This window comes from Martes martes (genome assembly GCF_963455335.1).
Source record: "Martes martes genome assembly, chromosome: 8".
Classification (NCBI taxonomy): Eukaryota; Metazoa; Chordata; class Mammalia; order Carnivora; family Mustelidae; genus Martes; species Martes martes.
Window position 1 is genome coordinate 137691625 of NC_137895.1, and position 15544 is coordinate 137707168.

Genomic DNA, 15544 nt, shown 5'->3' on the forward strand with positions numbered 1-15544 from the left:
TCAGTTCAAGGCAAAAACAACCAATTCTTTTTTAAGTTACTTTCGGAGGCCAAGCACTTAAAACACGCTTCATTGTTTCCGACTCCACCGCTTACCACAGCACCACGGAGACTGGAACAAAGACCAACCTTGGAAAACCGAAGGAGCCTTGATGGGGAGCAAGAATCTGACTTTAATCTAAAATCATTTAAATGGCACAAAATAGGAGCCACGGGCCATCTCAGAGTAGATGACGTGTTTGACCGCGGCTTCCCACGCCAGCCCGGCAGCCGTCACGTTTCCAGTCCTTTCCCCACGCTGCAGCCAGAGTTCGCTCTCCAGCACGAACAGGACGTTATTTTCCTGTAACAAGTATCGTTCAGAGCCTCCCCACCGACGTCAGGCGAGGCTCGGGGCCTCGGGACCTGCAGCCCATGCACACCTCCAGACGCAGCTCCGGACAGCGGGTGTGATGCCCCCCGCACCCCCGCACCGCCGGACGCGCGCCACCCGCTGCCCCCCGCCTCCCCCGCAAAGGCTCACAGGGCCACCGGGCAGCTGCCACCAGGTCGCCTTCCAGAGCCTCACACTCGCAGAACTGGCCTCCCCTACCGCGCCCTGCCACGGTGACGGTCACAAACACCTTCCAATGTTTACTGTTAGTAATCCAACATGCGTGGGTTTGCCAAGCGACACTTACGACAAGACAGACACTCCGGATTCCTTGGAGGTGTTGACATAAGCGAACTCTGAAACAAATCTAGGTGAGTATTTAGGACGACGACACTTAGGAGTGTCGAAGCGGACTCCCCACACCTCTTACCAGAGGCCAGCATCGCCTCCTTAAGAAAAAGGCCCTGACCTTCCTGACTAGGCCTCTGCCCCCACATCAGCGTCCGAGCCGCTGCCCTGGCGGAGGCCCGTCCCGGCCTGCTGATCTGGCTGCTTTTATCGGTGTTCGGCAGTTTTCGTTAGTTTACATGACAGTTCACATTGGCTGCAAGGATCACGACAGGAACGCACCGATTTCCCTCCCCTCACTCGCTGGGACTCGAGAGCGCGTACGAAGGACTGCCGCCCTTTGAACCAGCTTCTGCTGCGAGTGAGGAGGGCGGAGGGAGGCAGCGTGTTTGGGGACCGCTTTGGGTGGGTGCCCCAGGCCGTGAAGAGGGCTGGATGGGGGGGTGGGGGCAGTGGGGGGCGAGGTGCAGGTCAGCGGGAGCAGTAGCCGCAGGGTGGCGGACGTGTCTGGGATGACGGGAGCCGGCATTCTGACGCACGGGGAGAGCTGCTCCTGCGGCTAAGGGAGCCAGGACAGGCCTGCTGGTGCTGGACTGGACCCGGGGATGCAGGTGCACGCGTTTCAGTTTTGTAAACACACCCACAGATTTCCCGCTGCTGGGAGGGCCGAGAGGCGGTGACACCCAGGGCCACGGAGTTCACCCAGGGCCCAGCTACTGACTCCAGATGCTGTTCTTCCCTTAAAAGAACCCACACTCTGTAGGGAAATGGCAGACTTTAAGGCTGGGGCAAGGAAGGCAGGAGGTCAATCTGAACATGGAGTCGTACCACAAAGGAAGAAAGGATAAAGATCCAAACAATTATGGGGACTTGCCAGAAGGACACCGAAGCCCCTATGAAGGGCCTCACTGGCTGGGTCTGGGGCAATCTGGGCATTACCATAAACAGTGAAGGACCCAAATACTGTTAAAATGTCCATACGACCCAAAGTCATCTACACATTTAATTCAATCCCTATCAAAATACCAACAGCAAAATACCAACGAAGAACCCATGGAGCCACAGAAGACCCGGAACAGCCAAAAGCGATCTTGAAAAGAAAAAACAAAGCTGGAGGCATCACAATTCCAGATTTCAAGTTACATTACAAAACAGCAGTGATTAAAACAACATAGCACTGGCACAAAAACAGACACACAGATCAACAGAACAGAATAGAAAACCCAGAAATAAACCTACAACTATGTAATCAATTAATCTTCAACAAAGCAGGAAAGACTATTTAGTGGGAAAAAGTCTCTTCAACAAATGGTGCTGGGAAAACTGGACAACCACATGCAGAAGAATGAACCGGACCACTTTCTTACACCACCCATGAAAACACATTCCAAATGGATTAAAGACCTAAATGTGAGACCTTCTGAAACAGAAGAAAAAGAGAAAAAAGAAAAAAAGAAATCCTAGAAGCAAGCACAGGCAGTGACCTCTGTCACATCAGTCACAGGCAGTGACCTCTTTCACATCAGTCCTAACAACTTCTTCATAGACACATCTCCCGAGTCACGGGAAACAAAAGCAAAAACAAACTATTTTGAGTACATCAAGATAAAAAGCTTCTGGACAGTGAAAGAAACAATCAACAAAACTAAAAGGCAACCTACTCAATGGGAGAAAATACTTGCAAATGACACCTCCGACAAAGGGCTAGTATCCAAAATATATAAAGAACTTATCAAACTCAACACTCCAAAAAACCAAATAATCCAACTATAAAATGGTCAAAAAGTATGAGCAATAATTTCCCCAAAGCCATACACATGGCCAGCAGACCCATGAAAAGATGCTCAACATCACCCGCCATCAGGGAAAGGCAAATCAGAAAGACAAGGAGATCCCACCTCACACGTGTCAGAATGGCTGAACTCAACAACACAAGAGGGAGGACTGGCTGGCTCAGCAGGAGGGCTGTGCAACTCTTGACCTTGGGGTTGTGAGTTTGAACCCCATATTGGGTGTTGAGATTAACTAAGTTAATAATAATAAAAACCTTAAAAAATAACCCCACAAGAAAAAAGTGCTGGCGAGGATGTGGAGAAAGGGGAGCCCTCGTGCCGGCTGGTGGGAACGCCAAGTGGAGCGGCCACTCTGGAAGACAGTTAAGGAGGCTCTGTAGAAAGTTCGACCTAGGACTGCCCTACGATCCAGCAATCTCACTACTGGGTATTCACCTACAGAACACAAAACCACTAAATCAAAGGGACACATGCACCCTATGTTTACTGTAGCATTATCTCCAACAGCCAAATTACGAAGCAGCCCAACCATCCGGGGACACGTGAACGGGTAGGGGGTGTGCGGACGCACGTGCACACGGGGTGCGACTCCGCCATGAAATCTGGCCACGGTCCACGACGCGGGGGAGCCTGCGGGCATGACGCTGAGTGAAGTGAATCCGTCCAAGAAGGAGAAGTACCTCAGGATCTCACTCATCTATGGGGTTTAAGAAACAAAACAAACACGCAAAGGGAAAAAAAAAAAAAGAGAGAAACAAACCAGGAAACAGACTCTGAGCTGCAGGGAACACACTCCTGGTCACCGGCCGGGAAGCTGGGAGGCGGGGGTAGGGAGCACAGCTGCGACACCTGTGACACCTGCGACACCTACGACACCTGTGATGAACACACATGAGGGCCTGGACGGTAATTCCAAGTAAACGAACATGGAGCGCAGGTCCACGGGGTAGAGATAAGCAAGTGGGGGAGACGGGAAAGCTCTCCCCTGCACACCGCCCACTAATAAACGTGCGAGGAAGACGGAATTCAACCCCCACCACATTAGCAACAGCTGCTTTAGGCAAGAATCGTCAATGGATATTAACCGGGGGGGGGGGTGGGGGGGGTGGGGTGTGAAAGTCCGATGAAGAATGGGGTATTTATATATATCCTAGTCTACCTCCCCACCCGCAAATAAGCATTAATAATTATGAATAATAAATAAATGATAAATTTATAACATATCATTAATATATTATTACAAATAATAATTCCTTTATAATAATAAATTAATTACTGTAAAGTTATTTGTTAACTTTACACTGGAGGCGGAGGAACCTGGCAGAAACCATCTTCACACAAAAGACACGGATACACAGCGATGGGACAAGGCAGCGCGTGTGCCGCCTCCCGTGCCGCACTGAGGAGAACAGCGGACGTGGCTATTTTCACCGAAAATGCAGAAATCCCGCGGAACTCGGGAGCAAACCCTCACGTCACCGGCCCGCACTCTTCCACCCTGTCCCGGTCAGCAAAGCTCACAAACGGCAGAGGAACTCCTCCAGCCTGAGGAAAACCGAGAGACGCGACAAGCGCAGGGGACGCGGCCGCCGGACCAACGCGGGGCCCGGGACCGCCGCGGCGGAGCAGCCAGCGTGCGGGTGAAGACGGGGCTGTCGGACCCCGAGGCCCCGTCCCGTCCCTTCTCTCTGGAGCCAAGAATGCGGACCGCGCGAGCTCCGAGGCCACGTCCCACGGCGACGGGGGTCGCGCGCGCTCGAGGCGGCGGGCACCGTACCTTTGTTCTCACAGAGAACGACGGGTCTTCGGTCTCCACGAGGTAGAAGAGGCAGGGGCTCCGGCAGGCCTCCTTGACCACGCTCATGAGCCTGACGTGCAAGCTGGCGCACAGGTCCGTGACCAGGTCCTCGTAGGAGGCCGCCCGCGGGACGGTGGCGCGCGGCTCGCGGGCGGCCTCCCCAGGGGCCCCGCCGCACTCCCTGCCCGGGAACCCCGCCGGCTTGCTATTCGCCACCACCTTGTTGAATTCGGCGTATTCGCTGAGGATAAGCGAAATATCGTTCCGGGATTCTTTGAAACTCGTGTTGTACCTCAGTCTGTTGAGGTGGAAGGAAGCCGTCTGGCTGCTCTCGGAATCGGCCCGCGGGTTTCGACCGGGGCCACCGCTCTCCTGCCACAAGGAAGAACCGTCCCAGCTGCCGGCCGCGTGGCCTCGCCCGCGCGGGCTCTGTGGCCGGGCGCCCGAGTGCACCACCGTTACCACGAGGGGACTCCGGCTCCGGGGCGCGAGCTGCAGAGCCGGGGACTCGGGTACTCTCGTCGGAGGGAAAGCTCCGGCACCGATCTGGACAGGGGGCTCCTTCGCAAAGACACTGGTGGAGGAGGCAGAAGGCTGAGAATCTCCCTTCTTTACAGTCTGTTTGAGCTTATGTGCAAAACGCAGATACTCCAGATCCAAAGTGTTCTGGGTGAGGTCATCTGCCACCTGCCAGGTGTTTGTCCAGGAGCTGAGCAAGCCACACTTTGCAGTGAAATTGGGGTGCCGCCTCAGGCTGTGCAAAGTCCTCGTGGTATCTGTCAGCTCTTTAGTTATGGTGAAATTAGCGTAAGTCCTGGGGATGCCGTGGAGGTCTCGGATCTGGATATACGAGGGCACATACCTGTCTTCTTTCTTGAACCCAACGCGCCAGTGTCTGGGAGCAGCGCCCGTCTCCAGCCCTGGGGCAGGGGGAGAGTAGCCCCAGTCTTCATTATCACTGTTATTTAGGCTCAGGAAAGAGTCATCATCAACTTTCGAAGTATCTTCTTCTTTCTTGGTTTGACTACACCTCAAAGGGCAGGAACTCTCTACCTCTGATTTGGGAGTTCTACAGCCCCCGCAAGAGTCCTGATCAGACTCTCCAGAAAGCGGCTCATACTGGATCTCCGAATTCACACTGACATCCACGTCTCCACCCACGGTCCCCGAGTCCTCCTTGGCTCTGAGCCCCTCAGCAGAGCCCTGACTTGCTGTCTGCTCTTCAGAGACTTCACAAACAGGAGGGGCACGCGTCGGGGGAACAACGGAAGCACAAGGCTCTCTACTGGTATTTTCCCCAGTGATGGCTGTTTTATGGTGTGAATCCGCAGGTACACACATGGGGAAAAGCCCAGCGTTCAGATCTTTTGTTTCACACACTGCCCTACCCTGCAGCACATGAATCGTGTCTGGCTTGTCTTCCGGAGATGTGGCACGTGACTGGGAGTCAACACCTCCTAGATCTGTGGCTTCTTCATGCAACCTGGCCGCAGCATCACTGTTCTTAAGCAAACTGGCCATTTTGACCACGGGGATTTCCTGTGTCTGGACCCCGGTCTCTGTGTCCGTGGGTCTGGGACAGTGGGGTAAGGCAGCCCCGTCCGAGGGAAAAGCAAGTCTGGGGCTCTCTGAGCGCCCACACGTCTGTGTATCAGCTCCACCAGCTGAGCAAGAGCTCAAGGACCGAGCCTGCAGGTAAAGGCCTTCATCGGTCTTCACGCCACCGCTGAAGAGATGATTCCCGATACTTTCAGGACTGGTCTGCTGTTTTAGTGACACGTTCACTGTACCACTTGGAGCAGTTGTAGAAACAAATGTGTCCGCCAAAGACTTATTTTCAGTCATCTTTGTAGGACTACACGGAGGCTCACTGGTCTCCGAGACAAGAGAACTGAAATTCCTGTTTTGTACGCTAACTGGCGGCTGTGGGTTTCCTGATGGCACCAGTTTTTCTAGAGAAAGCTTGACATCCTCTCCGTATCTGGCAGCTGAGGCAGGCTGGCTCGGCTCCGCAGCACAGAAGGGCAGCTCTTCTGAGAAAGAGAAACCCTCGCCATGCTCCCCTGGGCCAATCTCCTCAGTTAGTTCACCAGGCAGGGTCAGAGAGCCGTCTCTTCTTTCTGGATGCTTACTTCCTACGACAGGCATCTCAGCACAGAGCTGCATCTGTTGTACTCCAGGTAAGTTATCTTGTCCCACCGGATGAGTAGGACCAACAAAAGAACGTTCTTTCTCCGTCAAGGCTAAGTTTACCGACTCGATCCGGGAGAATCTGTCATTTCCCTCACCCAGTGTACTGGCCAGCTGGAGCCCACACAGAGACAAGGCCTGAGGTGGATGTGCTGCTTCGACTGGATCTTGGCGGTCAGGACTGGAAGCTGGTGACACTTCTTCAATTAAAGAAGCAAAAGGAAAGTCTGAGGTGACATTCACTTCCTCTGCGATCTCAAGGGCGCAAGTTTCTTTAGAAAGTATTAAGGTCACGGTCTGTAAATTATCACCTTTTCTCTCCTTACTTTCTAACGACTTCTCAGGCATCGTAGGGAACATGGAGGTATAATTCGCAGAATCTACCTCTGGGTTTTCTAGGACAGTCACCTCTTCTGGCCCAATGATCTCTTCAGTCGCGTCCTGAAGTTCCAAGCTTGCCATGGGGGCCTCCCCCCCTCCCCCCGCCGGCACCTCTTCTCTGGGGCTGGTGGGTGGCGATATTGTGAGAGTGAGGTCGATGTCGGAATCCTCCTCTGAGAACTCCAGGGTGGACTCCTCTCTGCTCCCCGAGAGGCTGGTTTGTTTGGTAAAAGCGGTACGAAAGGATTCAAAGTTCCTCTGCTCACTCTTCAGCCCGCGCCCGTCGGGCACCGGCTCCGGGGAGCCGTCTGCGGCGCCACCCGCCGCCGGAGCGCGGTCACGCGTGGAACCATGACCTGAGGTGGCAGAGGCGGCCGGCGAGACCGCGTCTTCCACCTGGGACGGCTCTATGATCTCCTCCGCAGATATGCCAAGGAGACTCGGGGTGTGCAGGAAAAGCTCTTGAGAGGGCTTCGTCTCTTCTCCAGGTGATGGATAACTAGAACCTTCAACCGACGACAACGCCTCCGCCACCACCGAGCTGCCGGATGGAACGGGAATCTCTTTTGGAGGCAAACACACTTCTTCTGCAGGTGCCTCTCCGCTCAGTGAGGAGGCGCAAAGGTACTTAGTACCTTTCTGCTTGGACACTGTGGGAGAGGGACAGTCCCTAAGGCCTTGTGTTTGTGCCTCTTCAAAAGCAGACGCAGGACACCTCAGACTCCCGGTAGGTGACACTGGTGTAATCCACTCCGGATGAAAGCCTGTCGGTTCGCCGCCTCTATTTACGACGTCTGTCTGTACTGGGACGTCTGTCTGTACTGGGACGTCTGTCTGTACTGGGACGTAGGTACTTTTTTCAAAAGTGAAGGTAACTGGTTCCAGATTAATCATCACATACTCTGGATCATCCTTCCTCTCCAGGGCAGGCTGACAGTCTCCGCTCAGGGGGCCGCTCTGCCGGATGAGGCCCTGGAGAGCACTGGGTTCTGTGTGCACCGCTGCATGGAAGACATCCCCCGCGCTGTCAAGGGCACCGTACGCAGATTTTTGACAGATCACCGGTGGACCGCTGAGCCCATCATAAGCCCTGCTGAATGTGGTCTGTGTGACAGTATCGTTGTGAGTCGCTCCTGTGCTATCAAGTGGCTCAAAGGTTTTGTCTTCGCCGGGAATGGCAGGTCCATTAGCTTGGGTACTTCCAATACTAGCAAGAACAAGATCGGAAGTCTCCAGCTCATCTGATGGGCCTCGTTCAGCTTCTTCCCCAATGATCTGAAATGACAAAAAGAAAAATCAAGAGTCAAACAGACTCTTTTTTCACGTTTACGTGTGGAGAAGAACAGAGTGGACGAGAATCGGTGTCAGTTTGTCCTTTCGAATCTTCTAATTTTAAAGACTATCACAGGGTAGAAATCAAGCAAGTTGCTCTCTTTTTAGATACTTCCAACAGCCCCAAATAGGAATTTTTCTCTAAATAAATATACACACAAATGAGAGCTTCAAACCTTCAACTGCATAGCCTTTTTTTCTTTTTTTTAATTGCCTTTTGGGAAGAAAAGCAGCCAGACCAATGACAACACAAAGACCTGAAAGTGCAGCCTGTTTGCTAACCAGCACCGCCTGATGCAGAAATGCAATACTAGAGAAAAAAGGACTCAGTTTTAAGTGCTTTTTTTTAAGATTAAAAGATAGTTTTTAAAGCCAAGAACAACTTAAACACCAGCTTTCAATCAGAATAAAATACACTGCCATCTGGAACTTTCCCATGAGGAAAGAGTACATTAGGATCCCTTGCATGAAGTAGGACTGATAGGCAGTTCTTCCGAGGTGTCAGCCTCCATTCTGGTAAATAAAGGTCTACTCCTCAGCCATCTTCTTTGCTTGTAACTGGAGGTCAGGTCTCGTTTTACTGCCTCCAACTCAACAGAACAGAAAACAGTGCAGCCTGCATTGCCGAACCGAACCAAAAGGACTGCAGGAAGGATTTAGGTTAAACATTAGCAGAAAATCTCTGGACATTCCGATGACCTCATGAACAGGCTGTTTTAAGGCTGAAGCATGGTCTTGTCCAGAATGTGGTAAAATGGACTGATCGTCACTGACCATACACCTGTAATTTTTGGAACATTATTGGTCACAGATTTCCTGCCACGCCTTCAGGCGATCATGCTGGAAGTCAAGACCTAGGCTTCGAATCCGTTAAAAAGCCCTTCTGTCTTACAGAAAGGCACTGACCCACATACACAGCAGGGTAGAGCGAAGACTCCATTTTAAGAGGAACTGACTGACCAGACACAAAGCACAGGAAAGTCTTGATAGTAAAAGTCATTCTGAAACCTTCCCGTGACCCTTCAGTCACAACGTGGCTGCCGATCTCACCGTGCCTGAGAACTTAGTGAAATGCAAATTGTCACCAGCTTCCTGTGTGTGTATGGACACTATTTAAAAAGATTTTATTTATTTATTTGACAGAGATCACAAGGAGGCAGAGAGGCAGGCAGAGAGAGAGGAGGAAGCGGACTCCCCGTTGAGCAGAGAGCCCGATGCGGGGCTCGATACCAGGACCCTGAGATTATGACCAGGGCCAAAGGCAGAGGCTTAACCCACTGAGGCACCCTGGTGCCCGATACTTCCTTTTTTTAACTACTGGTGAAGTATAATGTGTTTAAACATAAAGAACTTTTTATTTTATTTGGTTCTTTTTACTCACACACAAAATCAAACACATGACTAAGAGCAACATGTCAATGGTTTCTCATGCCTGTGGTGCTGAAGCGTTCTTCACACCTAGTACGCCCACGTGGGGAAGGTGCAGGGGATAGTGCCTGTGTACACGCCTTTCAAGTACAGGCATAGCAGCCAAGGAGATGATGGGAAAAAACTCAAGTATACGCTACAGAAATTAATTTTAATAGTCTTTCTACTTCTCAATACTTGGTTTCACATTTGCAAAAACACCATTTCTAGAATTAGTAATGATGACAGCTAATTACAGATTAAAACAACAAAAAATACTTTATCGGGTAGTAAACAGTCTTCTAAACTTTATTTTCTTATTCTAAGGTAGAGATGAGGCTTGCCCCTGGACCCACAATTCCCCAAGTAATCCCAAGTACAGAAATGCTGTCGACTCAATGTTAAACCAGGCACTGCAGCGCCCAAACCACGGCAAAAGTATTCTGGAAGAGAGGGACACTGAAACCTTAAAGAGGCCCATGTTTTGTCAGTCCGTTTCCTCACAGACTTTTGATACAACTCTTTTATCCGCTCCAGTTAAAATGTGATGATCTGCTGTTGCTGAACATTAGGTGAGAACCATGGAGGAAACAAAATATATTTTCCATATTTATAAATACCTAGGGGAGCCTGGCATTGTACTTTCTGTTCCAGCATTTGTTTTCACAAATAATTTTTAAATATTCCATTTCAGTTTGAGGTTTATCAAAGACTTCTAATATTTATTATTGCACTTGATCCTTAAAAACTATTCTACGGTGTCTGAGTGGCTCAGTCGGTGAAGCGTCTGCCTTTGGCTCAGGTTATGATGTCACGATGTCGCGGTCCTGGGATCGAGCCCTGTGTCAGGCTCCTTGCTCAGTAGGGAGTCTGCTTCTCCCTCTCTCTCTGCACCCCCCACCCTGCTCCTGCTCTCTCAAATAAAAAACAAACCAAAGAACTATTCTAAGTAACAACAGGTATTATTTACCTCTTTTAAAGGATAAGACGGTATGCTCAGAGAGAATAAGTAATTTGCCCCAAATTATACAGCTAAGAAGTGATACCATTATGGCTGGCCCCAGACCCATGTGACCCCCATGGTCTGTTTCTACGTCTGCTTCTTCAGTCAGGATGGAGAAAATCTCCACCTGCAGACAATCCAGAGCAACATTTATGGAAACTAAGTTTTTGGTATTATTTATCCTTGACATAGATACAGAGAATCCACCTTCCTAAAAGAAACCAATGGCACTTTTGAATGTGATTTTACATCAAGGAAAAAAGAGAAATTCCTTCAAAAATGTCAGCACGTAGAGTGTTGGGTTTTACTTACCTCGTTATGACAAGAATAAATGAAATTCTGGCTTTCTGGGGGATCTGGATGACCTTCTCCGGCAAACGTGTCTTTCTGTTCATTCTGCACCCAGAACTCCAAGCCTCCTGTGGGCGGTGGTTTCATGAAGGGAAGCAAGGAGTCCGTGTCGGGGAAGGACACATCGGCAGCATGACCTCTGGGAGTTTCGCTGGTCTCCAACAGAGGGTCTACAGAACATCTTTCCACGCTGGAGGACTCCTCGATTTCACCGAATTCAAAAGATTCTAATGTGCTATTTATAGACACATATTTTGCTGGGTTGCTGTGTTCTACCACTTTTCGGGATGACCGTAGGACTTTGTTTTGATTGCTGTAAAACAGAGCTACCCACATGTGAAGTAAAAGCTTCACTTCTTCCACATTATCAGGCAAGTCAGTGTTCCAGGGCCTGAGATTTTAAAGAGAAAACATGCAAAAAAATCACTGAAACTGGTGATTTTAATCTTAGTTTTAAGGTGCTCATTTTTATATTAAAAATACGTGAACATAAAACAATGAATAAGATAAAAATGAGGTTAAAGTAACAAATAATGACAGTGAATCTAATCCCCTCACTTAACAGAGGCAGAAGAGGGAACTGGAAATCAGAGCTTTGAAAGGTAACTTCTTTTAGATCATAAAACCCTTATGTAGTAGAGCCACGAATGGAACACAGGTCTCCGGGGTCCTGGTCTAGGATTTTTCTTTTACTCCACTCTAGCCCTGTCTGGACACAATATACCTATTAAGTGAATAATGGCTCCAGCAACCACCCAAATGCTCATTTCTGCCAAGCCTGGCCAACTCATTTCTTTTCTATGTGTGTGTGTCTCTTCTAATAACTGGAAAGTCTAAAAATTAAAATATCTCTGCAGGCAATTCAGCAGAACTACACTATTTTCACATGATAGTCCTGGAAAATCTCCTGAAACCACACAGGGAGAACACATCTCTGGCCCCTGGCCCGGGAAAAGTGTTAGCAGAGAGGAGCAATGAGAAGAGTCAGAGGGTTGCAGAGCTGGGCTTCAGTTAAGCAGGATGAAGGTTAAGGAATGACCCCAAGTAGATGGGAACGTTAAGTGTGTGCTCCCGTGAGTGCGAGCTGGTAACCAGTGCGTGGAGAGAAGTCTCATAGGACTGAGTCGCTCCTCGGGAACACTCCACAGAGAGGTAGCTGAGTGCCACTCCCAGCCGCGAGGCTCCTTGCGAACAGTAACGGCTAGCACTTACTAGCAGGGGCCAGTCACTGCGCAAAACCCTCAGGCACACAGCAGCCTGACCTGTAGCTCTTACTAACTCGTACTCAAAGGGTTCCCCACGGACGGCCGACCTCCACGGGCATCCCCTGGAAATGTTAGAAATGCAGACTCGCAGGCCCCGTCCCAAACCGACTTGAGTCACAATCTGCACCTCAGTGAGGTCCCTAGATAAGCTGTCCCCACAGTCAAGACCGAGAAGCACAGGAACCTCTTCCAGGTCACAGAAGCCAGGTGAGTGGGAGAACCTGTGCTCACCCCCACTTCAGCCCACACTCCAAAGCCCGTGCTTCCAGTCCCTCTGCTGTCCCTGCCTCGGCCCCTTAAGGCTTCACAGAACAACCCCATGTAAACCTGCTCACTCAGAACAACCTGACCAGCTTAACAAAGCAGAAGTAAATCTTGAAATGTTTCTTCCAGAATTCAGTCTGTAAAGCATTATTTCTCTCACGATTTTACATTAAGATCTCACTTAAATATTGTAATTCAAAGACCACAAAGGCTTATGTAGGAACATCTCAAAATGGAAAGCTGTTCACAGGGCCGATGTCAGCTTGCAAAAGGTCTCCATGGGACCACCGACAGCGGCAAAACCAGTGTCATTTTCTTGGTTGTCAGTAGCCACGCCTGCCTGATACCACTAAGTTACCGGATTCACTACAGAACCTCTCTTTCCCCAACGTCTGACACAACGTCTGACACGGTGCTCATCTCAACACCAACATCATGTCCACTTCACGGAGCGTCCTCCTACTTACCCATGTAGTGCTCTGATGACGGTCTTCTCCAGGGGGTTGTTGGTATATTTGCTGTCCAAGCTGAATACATATTCCGCGTCACATTTGAAAGTGACCTTGTAGGAGCCGTCACAGCTGAACACGGTATGAGAGCAACGGGAGTCTCTCAGGCTGGAGGACGGCAGCCTAGCCCTGCGCTTGAGTGCCGGGTCCTCGCACAGCTTCTGCAGCGGGGAGGTGCTCTGCTGGTGCCGGAACGGCATCACTTTCCCCACTGGGGTTCCCGCTTCGGGGCCTTTGGGGCCGTTCTTGGCGAAGGCAGGGCTGGGGATCCCTCTCTGCTGTAGATGTCTCTTCGAATGCTCCGCAAGGAGCAGGGCATAGGAATGTTCCACGGCAACGAAAGAGCTTTGGCTTGCGTCATGAATTTCTGGTGTCTCCTCGGGCAGGGCTGATGGGACTACCACGGGGGCCAGACTGGTGGGAGCCAAGCTCTCCTCCTCTTGGCTGACGGGGCAGTCGGACGCCGGACTACTCTTCTTCTCAGAGGCGGGCTTAGGTAACAGTCCACCCTTTTGATTTTTAACTCCTCTGTGATATTCATGGTCAGATGTACCACGTACAGAATGTTCTTTAGAAAGCAAAGCATCGTTCTGCGGTGATTCAGAGGAGGAGGAGGGCAAGTGTCTGGGCTCAGATGGCGGCGTGGCAGAAGTAGCGGCACTCAGTGCCAGGTCAGCTAGCATATTCAGGGCTTGGGAGTCACAGGTGACCATGGAGTTGTCAGGCAGATCTCTCAGAGTCACCGAGCTGTCTTCCGTCGGAGCTGCCTCGGTGCTAATAACATCCTCCTGGCCAACCGACGAGATTTCTGATGGAAGCTGTGAACCAGCTTCTCCTTTTGCTTCAGTAGAAAAGGAAAAGACATGTAACATTTGACGGCCGTATACTTTCTCCGCGATATTACGACTATGGCTTAGCGAAAATCAGGGGTTAAGTCGATATATTCAAGAAGGACCTCTGGAGAGGTTACACAGATTATATGTTGAGATTTTACTATCAGACAGGTTTCTTCCAACTGCCAGTTCTAATGTAAGGTATTTACCTCGGGAACAAATCTTAAGGACTGCGCATACAGATTTAAAAAGAAATCGCCTTCCGAAAGGCAGGTGCTGAACTACATACAAGGTACACTGCTCAGCTAGAGAAATATACAGAGGGGGAAAAAAAAGAATAAAAAATGAGAGGCCTGTCCTTAGCTTACAATGTAATGAGAACATAAGAATTTCTAAGTATGAACTGTAGAATATCGTATGTTAACACACTTTCAGAAAGCGTGCCCCTTAACAAGTGCTTTGTTAGAGAAATCACCTAAGTTCAAACTAGAAACAACTTTTCACCATATTGATGGTTCATTACAGCATGTAATGACACACACAAAAAATCAGAAGAGTCGTAAGATCATTCAGAATCACCAATTTCATCACCTAAAACTTTAATTTCTGTACTGAAAATATTTCCTCTCCTCTGTCTGCAAATAGCAAATCTCCTTGTCTATTGATAATTCTCCTTCCTGCAGGTGATCCAGTCCACCCACCTGCCTTTGAGCAGAAAACCAATCTTCCACCGTGGCCCACCTGCATTCTCAGGAAGGCAGTCCGGCCTCCTGAGATGCTGCTATCATGAAGGACAAAGTTCACAACAACACTAGGCATCGATTCCCCGCAGCACGTGCAGGGACAGAAAAGCCAACTGTGTTCTTCTTTATAACATCGGCAGCAGGTCTCACATGAATTATTAACCTGCCTGCAAAGGCCAATGACTAATCCATTTAAAGAGAAAACCCTGGCGTGTGAGGTCATCAAGCAGAATGAGAAGGTGTGTGTGTGTGGTGGGAAGGATATAAGTAATCAACCACTGTCCGCTTACGTAAAACAGCAAAACTCAACGGGATTAAGTAGAAAAGAATGACCCAAAGCAGAATCACCTCACCAGCCCCATGGATCTACTGGAAACATGAAAGTGTGTTTATTCACACTAATTACATTCCATTGTCGTTAATATTATGACTCTTCCACAGGGTATCATTTATAAGTAAAGCCTGATATAAAGAACATCACACTGAAGAAAAAAGCTTCATTTTAACAAATATGTGTCTCAGGTCAATCACTGAATTACTGACTTATTAGAAGTTCTCAATCAGTTAAAAACAGAATACTGATCATCTCTTAAAAAATACAAGGCAACACCAAATAAAATATATAAAAAATACAGAGTTCAATAAAGAAAAGCTATGCTGAAAACTTTAAAAAGGGCAGAAAACTATTCGTTTCAGTAACAAAAATGAGCTTTCTCTAAATTCTGTACTTGAAGTATCAGAAATGAAACAGATTAGTACAGGTGACTAAGAAATAAAAGAAAAATTAAGATATTTAAAAGGTGGCAATCTTAACATTTTAACTCTACATGTGGCTGCACAATAAATACAGATGTTTATAATACAAACCAGCCTGATTCGGAACACATATTTTAAAAACTTTTCATTTTCTGGGCGCACCTTTCTGCCAATACCCAACTGCATTCCTCCCATGAAT

General features: G+C 49.2%; 1 protein-coding gene across 1 annotated transcript in view; it reads right to left on the reverse strand.

Moving 5' to 3' along the window:
* TASOR2 (transcription activation suppressor family member 2) overlaps positions 1-15544 on the reverse strand; it is a 39342-nt gene that overhangs the window by 7428 nt on the left and 16370 nt on the right. Inside the window, exons 11-13 of the mRNA XM_080810534.1 lie at positions 12972-13854; positions 10937-11366; positions 4291-8157 (exon numbers count right to left, since the gene is read on the reverse strand). Coding sequence (XP_080666660.1) covers positions 4291-8157; positions 10937-11366; positions 12972-13854 — 5180 coding nt within the window. The remainder of the gene's footprint in view (positions 1-4290; positions 8158-10936; positions 11367-12971; positions 13855-15544) is intronic.